Source organism: Xyrauchen texanus, chromosome 5, assembly GCF_025860055.1.
Source record: "Xyrauchen texanus isolate HMW12.3.18 chromosome 5, RBS_HiC_50CHRs, whole genome shotgun sequence".
Lineage (NCBI taxonomy): Eukaryota > Metazoa > Chordata > Actinopteri > Cypriniformes > Catostomidae > Xyrauchen > Xyrauchen texanus.
In genome coordinates this window covers 40468076-40490389 of record NC_068280.1, presented here as the reverse complement: position 1 = coordinate 40490389, position 22314 = coordinate 40468076, and the positions used below count along the sequence as shown (strand labels likewise).

The 22314-nt window shown below is 36.4% G+C and overlaps 1 protein-coding gene across 1 annotated transcript in view; it reads left to right on the top strand.

The window, feature by feature from the left end:
- LOC127643740 (ankyrin-2-like) overlaps positions 1-22314 on the top strand; it is a 91493-nt gene that overhangs the window by 5511 nt on the left and 63668 nt on the right. Inside the window, exons 2-11 of the mRNA XM_052126596.1 lie at positions 2824-2925; positions 10889-10987; positions 16015-16113; positions 16256-16354; positions 16930-17115; positions 19841-19864; positions 20330-20338; positions 20894-20992; positions 21605-21703; positions 21978-22076. Coding sequence (XP_051982556.1) covers positions 2824-2925; positions 10889-10987; positions 16015-16113; positions 16256-16354; positions 16930-17115; positions 19841-19864; positions 20330-20338; positions 20894-20992; positions 21605-21703; positions 21978-22076 — 915 coding nt within the window. The remainder of the gene's footprint in view (positions 1-2823; positions 2926-10888; positions 10988-16014; positions 16114-16255; positions 16355-16929; positions 17116-19840; positions 19865-20329; positions 20339-20893; positions 20993-21604; positions 21704-21977; positions 22077-22314) is intronic.

Here is a 22314-nt window from a genome sequence, read left to right as displayed (position 1 = left end):
TAGGCTTTTAGCCATTTCAAATGTACCATCACACATATGTGATGGTTAATAACTGGGCCCCGCTAAGTAGCGTCACACATATGTGTTTCTGCAACAGACAGTTACGTTTCAAGCTGCCAGATTCAAATCGGCTTTCGCGTCAACAGGCTACGTTGGTCAAGCGTCTGTAATTTATATTCGCTCAAACAGTTACTCATACAGTCTTTTAAACCACAGAATATGTTTGTTTTATATACATACATCCAACTCGCCACCAAAGTATCATGATAAAAAGTTTGCAGCTCTCATACGCACAGTCAATACATCAAACACGATCTTCCTCCGATGCGTGCTGAAATGTTTGTTTACATTAGTAGCGGTTGTCATTTGTCAAACAAACAGCTACTCAAAGAGTCTTTTCGAGCACATAATATGTTTATTTTATGTAACAAACAGCCAAATTGTCACTTAAGGCTGTTTTATAGTATGTTTTCCAATGGATAATTCTTACTATGGGATGCTTGTTTTACAGATCCCACATGTTTTTAGATGTGACATTTTGAACTCAACAGGAGTTGTCATGTCTTTAATATTCCGATCAAAAGCCTGTGATGACCTGACACAGTAATGCTTCACTTGCCATGCAACCCGAGAGGTGCTCATGTTTTCTTTAGCATTGCAAATACTGCTGTACCAATGCACTATTACGTTGTAATTTAACCTAATTAAGTATTGAAGTATTGAATCCCTACTTAAATTAAAAAGATTGATTTTGGTCCTATAAAAGAAGTTTCTGAAAATGTTTTGAGCTTAAATATCTCCAAATTTTATGTTTTGTTTTATTTTTCAAAAACAATACTGTTTGTATGTGGTTAGTAGTAGGCATGACATGTCAAGCAGTGACAGCAATCCTGCTGTGTGACAAGGAATTTACTGTATGTTTACTGCAAGAAACCCTGATTAAAAACCTGAGAAATGGTGACCAGTTACATCACCTAAAATATGCACTGTAAGGGGGTTAATGATGGGCAAGGAGGAGGCGAGAACCGGCTTGTCAACATAAATCATAATTGAATGCAAACTTAAACCAAAAGCACAAACATAAACACACACACGACGGACATGCCCGTAATTCTATCTCTCTCGAACCATCGTCACCGGCCACCTTTATCCCTCGCGCACCTCATCAGGCCAATTGGGGACCGGGCGCGCTATGTTCCGACCCGGCCCCGCCCCCCTCCGCTCCACATGCACTTTCTCTTATACATAGATAAAAACTTACCATACCTTAAATTGTGTATTGAATGAAAAGTTATTTGTCAACAGCCCGTGTATCTATGGATGTGTTTTTTGCACAGCTGTTCAAGATGTGGTGCAGTGCGCCTGACCTCCTTTTCTATTAACCAGTACATAAAGGGTTTGTGTTCATTACATACAGGTTTTTTGTCACTATTACTACTCTAATGTCAACAGTTTTTCACTGGTCTAATAAAAGAACTAGATTTTTATGGAGGGTATCCTGCAGATGTGCACTGATTGATGTCAGATGTCATTTGATCTTTACATTAGCACGGTTCATATGACTGTCACAAAATTATTTTGTTTTATAACGAGCGCAGATAAATGCTATATGTTCTCTCTCTCTCTCTCTCTCTCTCTCTCTCTCTCTCTCTCTCTCTCTGTGTGTGTGATTTTCATGTCAGCTGTTGTCATGTCAGCTGCCTTCATTCTGTTTGCAGTCTATATATAATACTAATACATTATAAATGTAGTTATTTAGTGATAAGAATCACTGTCATCGAAAATAATGTATTTAATTTTTCACTGTTTAAAAAAGATCCCTTATTGATTTATTATGATTGTACAGAAATACCAACTGTATTTTCATGGAAACTATAGGTGGGATTCCATCCAACTATTTTATGCTCATTTTGAAATTGCACATAAGAAATCCTGAATGGAAACGCTTGATATGTGAATAAAATTTGCATAAAATGTAATGTTTTCCAGAGTCTCGCATTAGATAAAATGCATACTAAGGTGATGGAAACTGTTTATTCACAAAACGATGATGTGATTTGACCCTTCGTGCATGTGTTATTAGTGTGCAATAGCTTGACTAGCCCTCCGAAAGGTCTGACCTTGACACAATTCTTTGAACAGCGGAAGTCATTCTGAAGTTTTTAACCCACAGCTGGTCGATAAAGTGGGTTTTGAGAGCGGGCGCTCCCAGGTATGCCGAGACTGGCGGCGTGTGGGCATCGCAGCTGTTTCAGTCATTATATCAGATAGTACACTTCTGTGGTGTATTGTGGATGCATTTAATAAAATGAGATACTTGCTCCAATCTTGCAAATAAAACTGTCCCCAAAGCAGGGAGAGATCATTCAGCTGCTCCATCATGACAAGGTAGCTCCCTCATGATAATGCTCATTGTGTACTGGATGGAATTGCTCAACAATTTGTGTTTTCTTATGTCGAATGTTTAGAAATGCGCTTAAAAAATCCAAAACATTTTGGATGGAAACCCAGCAACTGAGACATATTATTAGATTAAAAATGCTTAAAATATAATTTAAGCCTTTATTCAGGCTTTGAAACATGGACTTAGTGTAGAGTACAGTACTAGTGTAGAACAGCTGTTTTTTTGAGAGTAACAATGCATTTGTAAAGTTGCATATTGCAAAATGTTTCTGCTGTCTGAAGTCTGAATTCTGTTGATTGGTGCATAATGTGGTTGCATGGTTGTGCTGCTTTAGGATGACTTGAATGTTGCCTTGTAATTCCTTTGTTTTACTAGCTCTGATGTTTCCTAATTTGTTCTCTGCTGTCTTATTTCTGCAGTCGGACAGTAATACCAGCTTCCTTAGAGCAGCCAGGGCAGGTAATATAGAAAAGGTGCTGGAGTTCCTTAAGGGCGGACAAGACATTTCCACCTGCAACCAGGTAACTATACACTTGAAACATTAAACTAAGACAATATGTTGTTGATACAATAAATCAATAAAATGATAACTAAATAAAACAAAATACTCCCAGCCTATTTAGAAGTCCCAAGTTCTGAAGGTAAATACAAACTGTCAGATACACTGAATACCAGTGATGGGCCATGCATTTAAAGTCTAGGCATTCAGTGTGATTCATGCCATTGAGAAAACACAGTTTCACAATGAATAAGACACCCTATGTCTTTGGACATCATACATCATGTCGCTAACTAGTAATACCAATTGCCATTTTAAAAACGCATCCACACATGAAAGCCAAAACTTGAAACGACACTTAATGCTCAAGCAAGCCTAATTTTAACTGCAGCATGACTGTTTTGTGAAATGAAAGTGTCCCGAACAGACATTCAAAAGTCATATTTTTTCATATGAATCTACCAAGGAGCTCTGTAATACCTGGAAAAATCTATCTAATAATATTTTCATTTAATGCAAATACATTAAGTTTCATCAGGGTACACGCTTATGCTACGTTCCATTCAAATCAGATGTGGGATATTCCTACTTGATATCTTCAACCATAAATGCATTCCATTCCCTGATATTCAGAAGATGACGTTTAAGGAAACAAACCTGCAATGCTCCCGTTAGCTTGTCAGGGGTTTGACTCTCATTAGAAATGTCTAGCAACCCAACTGATAAGCAACGCTGCAGCGCTAGCATTTGTGCTTCAGGTGTACGATTATCAAAAGAGATTATAATGTTTTATTCACCTGTTTCTGCAGGCATTTTTTAAACAAGCTTTAATATCATATAATGTGGAAATAAACAAATTTATCGATATTACTTTATAAAGTGTGTCTTGAGTGTCGACATGATTGTATAACATCATGCACCTGCATCTCGGCAAAATCATTGAGATTCGAAGAGTTGAGAATTTCTCCACGAGCCTACAAGTTGTAATTCTGACTTCAAGATGCATTCCATTGTACTTTTCGTAGTAGGAAGTTTTAAAATCCTACTTTCCGAGTTGAATGGAACGCAGCACTACTTTTCAAAACTTGAATTCTCAAGCAGCCTGATTTACACTTAGAAAACTCCTGTTGTTACTATAACAATGCAAAAAGCACTTAACAATTTACTTAAAGTGAAAGTCAGTCCTCCTTTCCTGTTTAATAAATTAAGGAATCACATGTGTTTTTAAATCCATAAGGATTTCTTTCTCAATGGCAATACCAGCAGTGGTGACAGCCGAATCATCAAACAGTTTAATCTTGTGCTTTTCATTCTTTAATTATTATAATTATTCACTTAAAGTGTGATTGCATCACTCATGGCCAGCTAGAAGGCCTTGTCATGGACATATCCTAAAGATCACAGCAACCAAGACCAAATAAATCAATCTGAGTGGCTGATGAATCTGACAATCTGACTTCAGTTGCCCATTTATTTGCACTGTTGAGGGATTCTGAAAAAATTCTGAAGGCCTGACGAGGTGGAGCTCAGACTCACTCTCTGCTTCGGGCATGTGATTTGTGAAACAGTTGTCACACATTGCTTGTAAGCATCAAGGAAAAAATTCTGACTGGATAAACGTTTCATTTTTCTATATTTGTTTGTAGATGAATAAGGAGTGGAAAGCAATTAAAAATACTTTGGCAAAAAGGTAAATAATGAAAGGATGAAAATAATTTATTTTATTTGGCATATTAGGCCCACAAAGAAGGCTTTGCTGGCCCTGAGAATTTGCCACTGCTGAATACTGACTAAATGAAATACTTATTTATACTTAGATTATACAGTACCAAAAACTAGCAATTTTGTACACACATAAACAACAGCAGAAGTGTGCTCGACTAACCTAGAACAAACACTGGGCCAAATATTGTGTTAGTATTATCCATATTACCAAGTGACAGACAAATTTGTGTCAGAATTTGATTGATTGGATGCACAGCCTTTGTCAACCAAAAGATTTTTGGGAAGTATTTTCTCCTTTCTTTTAGTTGATACGCCTATTTACAATATTTTACTATGCACATCTATTTGGTTTGTTGCATGTTATTATTTGCATACAGTTTTTTTTGCTGCTGTCTGCAACCCTATCAAAACAGATTTGGGACCCTTTTTCACTGTTTTATACTTTTACAGATTAGTGCAAATAATGTTTTTTTGTATTTTTTCTCAGCATTTTCCTCTCAGCCTCAGTTTACTATTACATTGGCTTTGGTTGGAGTCATTCATCTTAATGTAATATGACGCAATTTAACAGTTGGAAATTAAGCATACTATGACATTTTACATGTTGTATAGATGGTGTATTCACATGGATTTAATCTGAACTGTGCAGATATAATATGTTAGGTTCTTATAGCCAGGAAGTTAAAGATCCTTGTGTTCCAAGCGGGTGGCCATAAACTCCTTTCGAGCTTAAGAGACATGTTCTGTCAGCTGTGTTAGCTGATGGTCTCTGTATGGGGGATTATCCTGATTACTAGAAATGCTTATGCTTTATTGTTTTGCTTTTAGCAAGTGTTGTCCTGCCTAGGGACAAATAGCATTGGTTTTATGTCATAGAGAGATTTATTTACTACTGATTCATTTGAACATTTTTGTATTTCCTTTATAAAGCCTTTCACTTGTGTGTTTCTAGCAGCTGTTCACAACTCCTAACTTGCATAGTCAAACCCTTGCTAAAGTCTCACACACCATTGCTATTTTTAAATATAATATATTCAGGGTTGGGGAGTAACAGAATACATGTAACGGGATTGCGATTTTAAAATCAAAATATAAGTAACTGTATTCCACTACAGTTACAATTTAAATAATTGGTAATTAGAATACAGTTACATTCAAAAAGTTTGAATACTGAAGAGATTACTTTGCATTTTATTTTCATTTGTTTCATTTAATATTTAGTCCTTTCGAATGGAAAACATTTATACATATAAATGATGTGATCCAAAGAGCATTTGAACAGCGGTGAAACACTTTCTTATGATGTGTTACATTCATACGAGCAGACAGAAAAGTAAGTTTTAAGTATGTTTGGAGCAGAAGAAATAGAAATAAACCTTGTGTAAATTGTCAGCTTTACGCTAAGCTAAAATGCTATTTCTAGCCAGTTACCAGGCACGATCATATTTTTTTATCAAGAAAATTCACGTTTCTAGTAAGAACTTTGATATTAGGGCAAAAATTTTATTCTTGGCAATAATTTGTATATTGTTTTCCTGTAAAAATATCTAAAAATCCTTAAAACAAGATCAATTTGATGGATCTTGTTTTAGAAACAACACTGCATAAGATATTTAGGGTTTTCAGAGAATATATTTTGTGTATTTTGTCTTGTTGTACTGGCAGTTTTTATAGTCAAAATAAGTGAAAACATCTACCAGTGCTGAAGAAGTAATCCAAATTATTCAGAATACGTCACTGACCTCAAGTAATTTAACAGAATATGTTACAAATTACATTTTACAGCATGTATTCTGTAATCTTTAGTGTAATACATTTCAAAAGTTACCCTCCCAACCCTGAATATATTAATATAAGAACTTTCAAGCTCAATTACACTTCCTAGTGCTTGACGCATGTGCAGAGCATTAGATGGTGATACTGAAAGTGTAATCAAGCTTGAAATCAGTATTGCCAAGGAAACTAATATCAAGATGTTCCGTGAAAAAAGAGGTACATTTTGGTCTATTCTTACCCAAAACCAACTTCAGAAGACATTGATTAAACCACTGGAAAAATTGTGCGCTTTGTCAATGGGATTATTATAAGCCCATTATACATTATTGTGTATTACCCTTGTTTACCCCTGCTCTTATGTATATGAATTTTGCAATTAAATGATCCATTATGATGTCATCAGGAGTTGACAGTAATTAGCCTGTCAGTACAACAATGGACAGGCACTCCAGAATGTAACAAAATAATTGACATGTCCCTCTCTATCGTGCTTTACTTGCTCTCTATAAAACACCCTGTACTAATCCTCACTGAGTGATATTAAATTATAATCTGCAAATATTTTTGATGGATTCCCCCTTGCCTGATGCAAAAACTATTCTAGCATTTCATTATCCAAATAAATGAGATTAGTTTGTGTATGTTAGTCTCGTTAATTCTCTCTACTTTTTCTAATATCTCTGACTGTTAGCCACACTCATGATTTACCCATCGAATAGAGCATGCACTGAATTAGTAAATTGTGACAGGTGGTGATATTCGAACAAGGGGGAATGCTCAATTACAGCTCAAGAAAAAGAGATTAAATATGGAAATTCCTTGTTAAACATGTAAGCTTAATTTACTAATAAAATAAAAGATTTTTCTGATATGATATAATGAATTACTAATTATCATTGATTTCACAAGGGCTAAAATTTGCAATTACCTTTGCAGTTGCAAAGATGAAACTTAGCAAAGAGACATTTAATATGAGTATGAGTTTTGTTTACAAAGTCTAATTTAGACCTCTCTGTTGAAAAGATTTACAGTGTTAGAAATGTCAGAAATGTAGCCTAATTCAAATCTGGCTCATGACATTTCCTGATACTGGTTCCCCCATCATTTCTTATCCTCTAACCACTGTCTATTTGAATAAAAGTGAGATAAGCCCAGAAATATATATACAGTGAGGAAAATAAGTATTTGAACACCCTGCTATTTTGCAAGTTCTCCCACTTGGAAATCATGGAGGGGTCTGAAATTGTCATCGTAGGTGCATGTCCACTGTGAGAGACATAATCTAAAAAAAAAAATCCAGAAATCACAATATATGATTTTTTAACTGTTTATTTGTATGATACAGCTGCAAATAAGTATTTGAACACCTGTCTATCAGCTAGAATTCTGACCCTCAAAGACCTGTTAGTCTGCCTTTAAAATGTCCACCTCCACTCCATTTATTATCCTAAATTAGATGCACCTGTTTAGCTGCATAAAGACACCTGTCCACCCCATACAATCAGTAAGAATCCAACTACTAACATGGCCAAGACCAAAGAGCTGTCCAAAGACACTAGAGACAAAATTGCACACCTCCACAAGGCTGGAAAGGGCTACGGGGAAATTGCCAAGCAGCTTGGTGAAAAAAGGTCCACTGTTGGAGCAATCATTAGAAAATGGAAGAAGCTAAACATGACTGTCAATCTCCCTCGGACTGGGGCTCCATGCAAGATCTCACCTCGTGGGGTCTCAATGATCCTAAGAAAGGTGAGAAATCAGCCCAGAACTACACGGGAGGAGCTGGTCAATGACCTGAAAAGAGCTGGGACCACCGTTTCCAAGGTTACTGTTGGTAATACACGAAGACGTCATGGTTTGAAATCATGCATGGCACGGAAGGTTCCCCTGCTTAAACCAGCACATGTCAAGGCCCGTCTTAAGTTTGCCAATGACCATTTGGATGATCCAGAGGAGTCATGGGAGAAAGTCATGTGGTCAGATGAGACCAAAATAGAACTTTTGGTCATAATTCCACTAACCGTGTTTGGAGGAAGAAGAATGATGAGTACCATCCCAAGAACACCATCCCTACTGTGAAGCATGGGGGTGGTAGCATCATGCTTTGGGGGTGTTTTTCTGCACATGGGACAGGGCGACTGCACTGTATTAAGGAGAGGATGACCGGGCCCATGTATTGCGAGATTTTGGGGAACAACCTCCTTCCCTCAGTTAGAGCATTGAAGATGGGTCGAGGCTGGGTCTTCCAACATGACAATGACCCGAAGCACACAGCCAGGATAACCAAGGAGTGGCTCTGTAAGAAGCATATCAAGGTTCTGGCGTGGCCTAGCCAGTCTCCAGACCTAAACTCAATAGAGAATCTTTTGAGGGAGCTCAAACTCCGTGTTTCTCAGTGACAGCCCAGAAACCTGACTGATCTAGAGAAGATCTGTGTGGAGGAGTGGGCCAAAATCCCTCCTGCAGTGTGTGCAAACCTGGTGAAAAACTACAGGAAACGTTTGACCTCTGTAATTGCAAACAAAGGCTACTGTACCAAATATTAACATTGATTTTCTCAGGTGTTCAAATACTTATTTGCAGCTGTATCATACAAATAAATAGTTAAAAAAATCATACATTGTGATTTCTGGATTTTTTTTTTAGATTATGTCTCTCACAGTGGACATGCACCTACGATGACAATTTCAGACCCCTCCATGATTTCTAAGTGGGAGAACTTGCAAAATAGCAGGGTGTTCAAATACTTATTTTCCTCACTGTATATATATATATATATATATATATATATATATATATATATATATATATTTAAATGTTAGAACTGTGTGTGTGTCACGAACCCCTTTCCTCTGCCCCATCTCAGCTTCCTCACACACGCACACTATCTCCCTTCTCGCACACAGGCACTCCGCGAGCGTGCTCGCTTCCCGCTCCCTCGCTCCGCGTACGCTCTTTTTCCTCCATCGGGCTTCCACGCCCGGTTTTGCTTTTACGAGCTCTCGCTCGTAAACGATCTCCTCCCTCTGGCGCACTCGCCTCAATCAGCCTGAACATTATGACCACTTGCACTCACGCGCTTCCTATCTTCACACATTGTTTACACCTGCACTCACGCGCTTCTTGTCCCCACACATTAGTTACACCTGCACTCGTCTCGTCACCTGTCATTGTCTACACCTGCACTCGCCCCTATAAATACACTATCCCTCCGTTTGAATCCCGTTGGTTATTGTATTTAGATTCCCGTGTTTTGACCCCCGCTAGTCGCGTCTAGTTTTGACTTCCCCACTCTTGATTATCCCCTTAGTTTGCCAACTCCCTATTCCTCTCGTTTCCCTGTCTTTCGCTCCCGCTTATCCCGTCTTGTCTTGTCCATAGTTGTTAACTGTTTTCCCCACTTCGACCCCCGCTATCGTTCACCTCCCTCACTAGATCTGCCCCCTTGTTCATCTCTTTGATTCCCCGGCTCTTGACCCTACGCTACCCTGACCATTCTCCCCTCTGGATTTTCCGTGCTGTACATTTGTTTGCCTGCAAATAAACGCAGTTTTTGACTTACATTGTGACTGTCTCAACTTGTGTGCGTTACAGTGTGATGGCATTAGCCTCTGTTTTGTGCAGTAACGTTCTGCAAAATAATGTTAGTATTATGTTAGATTTATAAAAAAGTAATCAACTAAAGATTACTAACTCCTCTAAAATTATAATCAGATTTATTTTCTGAGTACTTAATTGAAAAAGTAATCACATTACTAATCACATTACTTTCTAAAACACTTGTCATCAAATTTATTTACATTTTTCTGCTAAATAAATTAAATTTTCTCCTTGTTCATCGTTGCACACTCTTCAACTGTCACATAAATGCAAACAGCATATGAACAAATGAATACACAGTTTAACCGTATTATACATAAATAATATATTTCTTAGAAATATTTGTGATTTGTAATATATGTAACACAAGTCATTTATTTAAAAGTAGGGTTTTATTTCATTAAAAGTCAGTAACTGTAATCTGAATACAATGAATTTAAATGATTTTAAAATGTAATGCATCATAATACTTTCTGTGCATAAAAGTAATTAGATTATAGTAACAACTGTAATTAATCTGTAATCAAATAAAACCAAACATTGGAATTAATATAGTGTGTTCAATAAGAGCAAAATATAAATTAAATTTATACTCAAAAAACATTTAATAATCAACCCATAAATGAAAAAATATATTTTGAGAGATATTTTGGAAAAGATTTAGAAATGTAAAATGATGTTTTATCCTACTAGCCTATCACCCCCATCAAAACACTGTGTCAAGTGTGTAAAAAAAAAGTACTGTAATCTACCCAGACCTTGCCATGTGGGCTTGTTAGGAGATGATCAATGTTATTCGCTTCATCTGTGAGTGGTCATAATGTTTTGACTCATCAGTGTACAATGATTTAAAAAGTATTGTTTATTTCTCCCTCTGAATGTAGAATGGACTTAATGCGCTCCATTTAGCTGCCAAAGAGGGTCACATAGAGCTGGTGGAAGAACTTCTGGGGAGGGGTGCTGCCGTGGACTCTGCAACAAAGGTACTAAATACACATCAACGCTTAAAAACTGTTTTGAAGGAGGGGCATTGAATCCCAAATGGAGTAAGAGATTAATCTGAGGAAAGAATCCCAGACATCCTACACTGTGGTATGATATGTACAGTTGGTGTCTGTGTCTTCTGTTTCACATGGCCGAAACGAGAGCGCACATGTAAGATTGGACCTACAGTATTAACAAATGGCCAACACTTGGTTTTGGCAGAATGCCTTGCAGAAAATTTGTTATTTGACTGGTTTTACTGATAATAGATCTACAGTTTCAGTAATTAAAATATCATCTTATTTAGCTCAGATGTCTTTCTATTTTTTATTTTTTTTGCTTCAGGAAAGGTTTGGATTCCTCTAAATTCTGTAATTGATCCTTGTATTTCACATGTGCCAAATGTAACACAGAATCACACTAATTATTCCAGGTTAAATACAATTTAAGCTCTATCGACAGCATATATGGCCATCATTTATTTTATTGTAAAAACAAACAAAAAACATTTTAACAGTAATGCTTGTTACCATGAGACTAGTGCAATACCAAACTTGTGTGATAACTTTTGCATGACATCCATGTAAGGAAACTGTACCAAGAAGTGACATGAACCGCTGATAAAGCACTCTTTATATTGAGCAAACCCCATGTCAGTAACGCATAACCAGACGTGCATATCATGGATGCTATTTTCATGAGTTCGGAAAGTGCAGTGCTACACGGTACGACCGAGCATTATGTCTTAATACATTTTCGTGAGAGTGCTAATTCTAAGTTACAGTTTTGTGCCAGCGCAAAATGTAAGTGGTCGTTGATAGGAGTGTTTGAGCTATCTGTGGGTGTATGTACACAAACTGTGGGTGGACTGTATGTTAATGAAATGGTGCAAAGTGCAATTTGCTATTTTCCTGAGAAATAGGTAATTGCCACTGATCTATATATATAACTGGATAGCTCATGACGTCACAACAGTGAAGCTACTGCGCCGCCATCTTGGTATTCCCTAACGTTCTGTATTCCTATGGGTCTCAATGGGAAATCGTTTGTTTTGGTGAGTAATTTTTACCTATCCAGTCACATTAAAAACAATGTTTTATGTCTGCATACACTGCATCACAATGCAATCTTCCTAAATATGTAATTCATTATTTATTTTGACTTTCATTTTTCCCCCCTGCTTATTCTAAATGTGAGCGTGTTATGTTACTCTTTATTGCAGCAGCATTACGTTCAGTGGCGCACGTGTTACTTCAATAGAAACAAGTTTAAGAAACTGAGGTAAGATATCAGTAGACATTTTCAAACATATTTTTAGCAGGCTTTAAAGTTTTTATTCTGAATACATAATTATGTTTTGTAGCTTTTGTTTACGTTGAACGTGCATTGTGGTTATTTTCTTAGGATAAATGAATATTAGCTATGCAGCTAACGTTAACTTAGGAATATAACCACAATGAATAACAGTATAACTCACCAAGTTAGCTTTTTTGGTCAAGTTGAATATCTAATTGCAGATCAACACCAGTTACATATGATAAATATAATGTGGGCTTTCATTAATTCTCTGTGTGTGATTTGTACTTTTTGCAGTGCAGGCCTGAATACGGTCCAGCTCACGGGCATCATTTATAAAGTGATCAATTGGAATAGACGAGGAGCAGGGCTGGACTGGTAATCTGGCCTACCGGACATTTTTCCGGTGGACCGACGCACTTAGTGTGGACTGGCCATCGGGAGAACCGAGCGGGCCGCTGTGTCGTCTGCGATAAGCTAAACGAGCCGCCGCGTTAGCGAATACTCTCCCCCAACAACTTTTGGGCCAGTTATGTAAAATCCCAGGCCGATTTCTCTTTCCAGTCCAGCCCTGACAAGGAGCACATGGATATTGTTGAAGTTAAACAAGGTAAGTTTGCCGTTTGGATTTCAATAAACATCCCACTGAATGTTAGATAAAACTGGAATTGGTTTGCAACAGGAGGAAAAGCTGTATGAGGAGACAGTTGTCAGCCTGGCTTCACTGAAGAGCTGTTTTAACAGAGTAAAAAATATTTTTTATTTGCAATGAAGATACTTTTGCAACATGCAGTATAAGTCTCATAAAATTACTGTGTTTCAGATAGTATAACATATATAACATTTAATATTAATAGAAAAGTTGACCCAAATATGTAAATTCTGTCATCATATACTCAACCTCATGTCCTTCCAAATCCATGTGACTTTCTTTTGCAGAACCCCCAAAAATGTATTTTGTATTCCATATAAGGAAAGTAAATGGTGAGCAAAATAGCTTGTTTTGGTCACCAATGGCATTCATTATATGGACAAAATTTTTTTTAAATGTCATCTTTTGTGTTTCACAGAAAAAGTCATACAGGTTTGGAAGGACATGAGGTTGAGTAAATAGCTGTGCGTAAGGTCTTAAGTTGGGGTATAAAGTTCAAGGCTTCAGTAACTACTAGTTAGTTTGCAACTAAGTCGGTGCTTAATTTGGTTGCTCCACCTGTTCTTAAGGCAAGTCTTAACTAGTAAGTCGTAAACTCTCGTAAACTCTACGTAAAGTGATGCGTAGTCGCATACTATGACGTTTACCTGCATTGATCTATTAAGCAGCGTTCATATTTGTACACAGAAGTATTAAAAATCCATGAACTTCAATTTGATTTTGTTACGGTTGATGTACAAACCTTCACTGCGGACGTCACAAGAGCAGCTCTCTTGAGAAACATATTTTGATAATTAAGATATTATTTTAATTATTTAACATTTTATACTTTTATATTTGACTGTCATTCATATGATTTTGAAGCCTGAAAAGGAAATCATACCCTTATTTTATTGTATGACTCAAGCTTGTAAAAATCTGTATAAATGAATTGGTGAGTTTGTATGGTAATAAATCATCATATTTATGAAACACCTAAAACAGTCAATTAATTGTCAAAATCACAATTATTTGATTGATGCCTATTATGCAAAACATGAGATTATTGATGTCGTAAAATATCAGTCTGCTTTTTTTATTCCATCAGTTACACCTGCTCGGAGTCTTCCGTAAATATTTAGTTTATACGTAGGGTTACGTCGTACTGAAGTTTAATATTTAGTAGTGCGTAAATTGTGACTTCGTGCTCATTTACGCCACAACTAGGCTAAGTTTAAACTTTTGTATAGCTGGTGCAACCGGCCCCTGATCTTTATATCAAACTTTTAATTTTTCTTCTATTTTGCAGTACGAGCTTGCCCAGAGTTTTCTTAAGCCATTTGGAGTGTGATGCAGCACATGTTTCCTTGGCAATGAAGTGGAGCCTGATGTTTGTGCAGCTTTCTGCAATGCACTTTGAGTATGAAGATGTGATTGTTGTATGGTTCTAGGTTGAACACATTTGCCTCAAGTTCCTTGAATGCAGAACCACCATGGAGATCCAGAACCTTTGTGGGGACAGAGATGGGCCTTGTGAGTGTGTGCTGTTGAAGAAATCTCTCAGCTGTCTTGCAGACTTTCAGGACGCTGTCTGACGGTCTTATAAATCCACCTCAGGACCTCATGTCGATCAGTGTGTTCATCTTGGGAAGAGCTCTCGACACTGAGTGCTGATAAACAGGTGGTGCACAGAATCATCTTCATAGTTGTTTTAACTGTATGCTATGTACCCCACCACAGCCTCTTTGAACATGGACAAGCTGGGAAGACATACAGTGATGTTTTTCTCTGTGTCTTCTGTTTCAGGCTGAACGTCACTGCCTGAAATGCCAGCATATCAGAAGATGCTGCCTCCAGTGTCACTGTGATATCCGGTGGAGAACTGTTGCCACTAGCTCTGATGGCATGTCTTGCTACCATTCTTTTGAAAGCTGAATAATGTGGGATTGTTGTTAAATCCATTAGCAGATTTGTTCCCACATATCTGCAAATTTTTATTGTATTGTTCAGTTTAAGTACATTTTTGTATGTACTTGGAAGCTTTTGTTATTGAACAAATAAATATGTATGATTTCCTTGAGTGTGCATATGTCAATAAACTTATTTCTAATTATGATTTAAAAGATCAGGGGATTGTTGAAATAATTAAATGCTCACAAGCTGATATGTACATATTCCAGAAATGAATGCAAATGGATAATTCCACTAAGTGAAAGTAAATAAATTTATGTGTGTGTGTGTGTGTGTGTGTGTATATATATGCACACACACACACTGTATATTAACTTGTGTGTGTGTATACTATACTACATTTTTATATTTGGTTTATATTTATTCTGAAGAGGTACTGTCTAGTTACAATATAACACAAAGCTAGTCGTTTTTATTAACAACTTTAAAATGTGTTGATGTGCATGAACCCCCCAAATTAGGTCACATTTACTATATAATCTAGTCAAAAATGATTAATAATGTTGGCAAATTATGCAGATGTATAATTTGTCAACATTATGAACAAGGAGCATCAACAGATTTAAACTATGAAGGCAGAGAAACATTGCATCCTGTAACAATCTGCAGATGGATAACTTTGCTTTAAAAAGGGGTATTAATACACTTTGGTGTTGTATTTTTACTGTTGATTATTAAAGATTATGATCGTTATGCCCACTCTACATGGGGATAACGACTAATTTGTGTTTAATATGTACATAGTCATAAATTACAACCTGTGGGCTCTTTAGCCTCATCCTTAAGTGAGTGTTGTTTCGCGGTTAAACGCTGCACATGCCGCGATGCCCTCTGTCGGTAGGGAATAGTAAGATGGCCGCCAGAGCACTTCCGGTAGCTTCACCTACTGCTGGCAGTTTAGAATTCTATGAGCAATCCAGTTATATATATAGATCAGTGGTAATTGCGCTAAGACATTTCAAAAGCACGTCTGTTTCCAGTGCGAAGCCTAAACTCAGTTTCTGCAATGGCAGTTTAGAGACTCCACAAGTAATGGTATTAAAGGTAATAAAGTTCATTTCCAATTATACAAATAAGTGCATGATTAGAGCTTATCTGACTTTCCTTCACTTTGATTGGCCTTTTCAGAAAGGAAACACTGCCCTGCACATCGCCTGTCTTGCTGGACAGAAGGAAGTTGCAAAGTTGTTGGTGACAAAAGGAGCTGATGTAAATGCCCAATCACAGGTGTGAAAAGCCCTTCACATTGATATAAACTAAAACATGTTTCACTCCAAATATCAATGGCTCCATGGCTATAAGCAAAATACAGTCCAGTTCTTTATTTACTAGAATGTTCATCAAGTTTTTACTGTATGTGTTTCTACAGAATGGTTTCTCTCCGCTCTACATGGCTGCTCAAGAGAATCACCTGGACGTGGTGCGATATCTTCTGGAGAATGGAGGCAACCAGAGCACGGCCACAGAGGTCTGTGTTATGCTGGTGGTCTGTTTTCTTTCTCTGCATCATGCCCATAATGTATCTGTGTCTTAAAAAATGAAATGCTGAAGTTTTTACAGTGTTCTTTTTGTTGACTAGTCTTCTTTAATTACTTCAATGAGAGTTTTGTTCCAAAATCCTAAGCAAAGCATACAGTATGTCTAAAACTAAATATGAGCGAGAGATGTCAGACCTTGAATAGTTTAATATCATAATTTTAAGCATCTTTATCCCTACTGGAAAATCCAGTTAATACCAACGTCAACTGATAACTGTTTGACATGGTTTTCAGCTGGTCCACTCTGAAAATGTATGGTCCTTAAATGGTCCAAGCTGGGTTGGATGGTTGATCAGATGGACTACTAAATGGTGGACCTGATTTATACCCCGGGAACTTGACCAGCAACAAACCAGCTTCCATGCTCCAAAAACAAGCTTGACCACCATAAGATGGAATGAGCTGACTTTTTCCAGTAAAGTTTGAGCCTCTTTTGAGGCTGGTCTGAGCGTAAAATTTTGTTCATCTGTACTAATCTTTGTCTATACGTTCTCTCGGTCTTTAGGATGGCTTCACTCCTTTGGCCATTGCTCTACAGCAGGGTCATAATCAGGTGGTCTCTCTGCTCCTGGAGCATGACACCAAAGGTAAAGTCCGCCTGCCTGCGCTTCACATCGCTGCTCGCAAGGATGACACCAAGTCTGCTGCTCTGCTGCTCCAGAATGACCATAATGCTGATGTCCAGTCCAAGGTGAGAGAGTTAATGAGAAATGATAATGGTTCTTTTGGTACCATGTTTTTTTGGACATGGTAGTCTTTGAGACATGAACCACGGTTTATGTCCACTTGTGAAAATGTTTCTATTTTGCTTTTTTTTATTTTCATTACAAATTATATTGCCAGCATAACAGTTATGAAAAATGTGTGCATATCCTGCATGTGAAAATCTTGCATGTGAATTTTCACAGAACATCTTGTGAAAGTGCTTAAATGAAAGTAAACCTGTCCTTTTGTACAAAATTAGTTAATGTCACAAATTGGCTTATTTTATTACTGGTCACGAAATTGTGTGGAATCGTAAATATTTCTTATATTATGTCATACATGTTTAACAATCACACAGAGGGGTACTCACTAGCATGCAAGTAATTGCACCTGCAAAATCCTAAAATGGTATTTCCAGATTTAATTTATACTTTGAATAGACTCAGATTTTTGGACTCCATTATGTGGGTTTATGTTTTCTCTTTTAATCTTTTAATGTAATTTTGAATGTGACCTTGTTTTGAGGACAGTGTACCTGTATGCTTGGTTGAAAATCTTAAGAATTAATAGTTTTCCTTATTACATGATGTGTTGTTCTGAAAGCAAAAAGAAACAAATGAAACATGGAATGTAGGCTTTCATCCGCGCAGCCTGACCAAAGCAAAGCAGGCGCGTTTACTCACGCGATTAACCGAAAGTGAAGGACTGCCGGCGTGCGATTGGCTTGCATGTGCTGCACAATTCTGTTGGGTATACTGCAGCCTCGTCACATTTTAACTTTTTGTTTAGCCTCCAATACAGCTCATAAAAACATGCTGTGTGATCATGAGGAAGGATTACATCAAGATGTAGATTGAAGTGCAGGTGCCGAATTTCATATGAATAAAATATTCTACTCCTCTCTCACCGTTGTTGGTGTGCCAGTGAGTACCCCTCCGTGTGCAAATGCTGGCACGTGCGCCATAGGTTGCTGACCCCTGATCTAGATTAACACAAAATAGTTATTGTTTTAAAGCTTTGAAGCTCTACTTTACAATGCATGTAGGCGTTGACCAAAACTGAACAAGTGCTTTGAAATTTGCAGACAAATCAGAAGTGTTCCATTTTAATAACTTATATGTATGTATACATATAAGTGTGTATAATAATTTTGCACTGTACATATTATTGTAATCGTTAAAAACTTCAAGCTGATCAAATAGCCATGTGTCACATGCTGATGGAAAGCTCTCTAAGAGTAGAATACAACCAGCCCATTTGTTTAACTCACAGACAAAAATCTTACAAGTTACAGCTAAGTACATATCTTTGATATACATTTTACATGTAAACAGGCATTGCTTATAAGCTGCGTTTAGCTTATAACTTCACAAAAAATTAACGGAACATAAAATATCACATACCATTAAAATGTAATCGTAATCGTAATATGTAATCAGATGGATAGATCATTTGATAATCCACACGAAGCCCAATGTGCACATAGCACATAATGTGCAATCTGGCTAAAATTAGTTAGCTTTCCTGGATCAAATAACTTCATCTGAAATGATGTAGTAGATACCAGCATCATGGAATGCTAAACCATTGGTATTAGTATTCAGATCATTGCAACCAGAAGTGGATGTCATCCAAATATGGGCAGAGAGGATCGTTCACTCTAAATTCAAATGGCCACCAGGAGATGGTGCCAAGTACATGACACAGACTCAATGATGGCTCAAATGACACAGAATGGAACTAAATGAGATATTGTTACTCATGCTTCATGCTTTGGATAGAAAGTATACCTTTAGTCATTGTTGTATTAACATGTGTAATTAGTTCTTATTTACAATTATTATGTTTTATTTGTTTGGAGATGTTTTTGGACACTAGGATAAAATATATTTGTAGTGCTATAAGTTTTGATTGCTTTGTCGTATCAACCCAAAAATGTACTTAGTTACAGTTGTTGACATGATTGTGAACAAAACAAAAGCAGTGTTTGGAGCTACCTTATTCACACCTAGAGATATATATATAATGTTGAAAAATAAGAAAAAAGGTTAATTTTTCAGCTGTTTCTAAGGCAAGAGTCTCATAACTGATCATAATCTATATTATAATTTTTTTTAAAGTTGTCTTTAAAACTATACCAAACAATTTATCCTCTTTGGGTTTTTATATTTGTATTTTTTTCAAGCCTTTAATTTTGGGCATGCCACTGATACAGGAAATCTTTAAAAACACCTTCAGCGCTTAAAGGGTTTAATATATAATTTTAATCATAGTAATAACTTTTAGAACATGGTACAAGGGTATTACCATATTTTTGAATAAGTAGCTTGGTAACATCATGGACTTGTAGAGATCGCACTATAGAACTATCATGATTTGGACATATTCCATGGTAATACCATAGTATTTTGTATTCAGTCAGTTCAAACCTTGTAGTTCCATGCAAATACTATGATCTATGAATATGATAATCATTCACTGTAAAAAGTTATGGTATCAGAGTTTTTACATTTGATTCATGAAGCTTACTTTTTAAAAAGGTATTTACAGTGTGTTTTAAGCAATCTCATATTTAGCTATTGACTGTGATATGTAACCTCTTACTCATTTTTCAATCATCCTTGGATTATATTTGTATTTACGGAAGTCCTGCTTTAAGATTGAAATGCTATACCATATTTTCTTCCTCTACTCATGTTCAACTCCTCCAGATGATGGTCAACAGAACTACAGAGGTATTAAGACTCTCTGCAGAATCCTGCATCCTTCTTGGCTCTCATAATGCTTACTGTATTGCATAACATTGACTATTTCTTTAACAGTGCATGGGAAGAGTAGAGTCTTGTCCTCTTAAACGGTGTAGTGCATGTCACATTGTTGTTTTTATTTTAGCAGCAGCACCCTGTTTCTTCAAAAATATTTCTCTTTTTGGGAGTTTCTTGTTCATTAATACACCTTTCTATGGTGATTTAACTTAAATGAACATTTCAAGCTATTTTGGGTTCATTTTTACTTGAACCTTTTGTTTTAACATAAGTAATTATTTTTACTAACTGACTTCCAGAAACACGTTTTAACAGTGCATGCTTTTTTCATGCTAAACAGTATTGTTACTCTTACTATCTATGTAGAAGTCTCTGTCACATTTTGCTGCACTTTTTTTGTTAATTCTGTTTTTCAAATTGCACCATGTCTGTCAGAATGGAAAGGTAAGACAAAAATGGCACCTTCAAACAAACTCAGTAAGACAGATATTTATATTTACATTTCCTTTATACTGTATATATTCATCTATAGAAATATGTAGTGACTAGTTGCCTTTTGTCATCTTTTGTTCTTTCATTGTTACTGAGAAACTTCATTGTCACTGAGAAACTTCTCATCTCTCTCATAAAGACTCATATGAGACTGGGATTGTGTTCATATATGATTCCTTTGATTACAAATCAAATCTATTTGTTTCTAACTGTATTTTATTCATGGTCTTTTTTCCCCCCACTAAGTGCATGGAGTAGATGGATCCATTTGTAGAAGCTGGAAATCCAGACATTGATTTTCCTTTACTTTTACATTATTTCCTTTCTTTAGTTTTTGCACAAATGTGATGATTCATGGGAATGCTGCATGGTAGATCATGAAAGACAAATCTTTATTCATCAGTCTTCTGCAGACACTTACATAGATTCTTACAGTATGTCCTCTTTCCCTTGTTCTGTTCCTTCTTGTTATCCCAATACTATCCCTCCCTTGTCTTCATCTTACAGAGTGGCTTCACTCCTCTTCACATTGCTGCTCACTACGGTAATGTTAATGTGGCTACACTGCTGCTGAACAGAGGGGCAGCTGTGGACTTCACAGCCAGGGTATGATCATGTACTGCTAAAATCACCTTTATAAAATAAAATCACCTCGTATTTGGGTGATTCTCACAAAACCTGTAAAGAAAATGTTGGTCATATTTAACCTTAAATTAAATCAATAAAAAAATAAAGAAAAATACAAAATATGATTTCTGCACTGTGACATTATTTTCAAGACAATTTTACTTACCAATTCTAAATATCGTTATGTTTCTGGACATTTTTATTTAGCTGTTCCTATGATTTTCAGTTATGATTATAACAGTAAAAAAAGATGCTTTTGTCTAATGATTTTTTAAATAAAAATCTATGAAAATTCAAGGCAGTACTAAGGGAGTACTACTATGATACACAAATACCTTATAATTTAAATATATATTTAATCTGTAAAAGGGAAAATCAGAGGTGTTTTCATGTGACGTTATTGATTGTAAGCATTTTTTAGATTTTTTTTTTTTAATCTTAAAAAATGCATTTTTATATGAGTAATTATTTGCAAAACATTTTGACAGTAATTTCCCCTGAATGTTGTTCTGTAGTGGTACAATATGTTTCAACTTCTATATTTCAAGTATGGTTACATGTTCTTTCATAAAAATGAAATGTTTTATCCAGAATGGCATAACCCCTCTCCATGTTGCCTCCAAACGAGGAAATACCAACATGATTGCCCTGCTGCTGGATAGGGGGTCTCAGATTGATGCCAAGACTAGGGTGAGTATTTCAGTAGTTCCATCATAATGCTTTAATAATGCTATAAAACAAGTCTGAACAACAGCTCTCTCTAGTGCCTTTACTTAGTAGTTCTTGTCATAATTCATATGAATAAATGAAGTAATTTATTATACAGATGGTTTCATGCGAGCCGTGCATAATGATCATAGTTTTTAGACTATTTAAGGTATTTGAATAAACATTGTGTATGCTTATCTTTAGTGTATGTTTTCATATACGCTGTCTGTGTTTGCATCTTTTATGTGATGAACAGGATGGACTGACACCGCTACACTGCGGAGCCAGGAGTGGACATGACCAGGCAGTTGAGATACTGCTTGAGAGAGGAGCTCCCATACTGGCAAGAACCAAGGTACAGAGAATGACATGCATTTACATGCTTACTAAAGATCTGCAAGACTTTTTGTGGACACTGGATTATTTTACCAAGCAAGCTCACAGACAAGTCAAAAAACAACCTAAGGTAAAGCTGAAATGGAGTTTCGGCTACTTTGGGGCTTATAAAAGCAGTGATCACAGCAGACATTAGACGTTGTCTTTGTTGTCTTACAGAAGCATATTTTCATTTTGTCATTCATTTGATAATCATT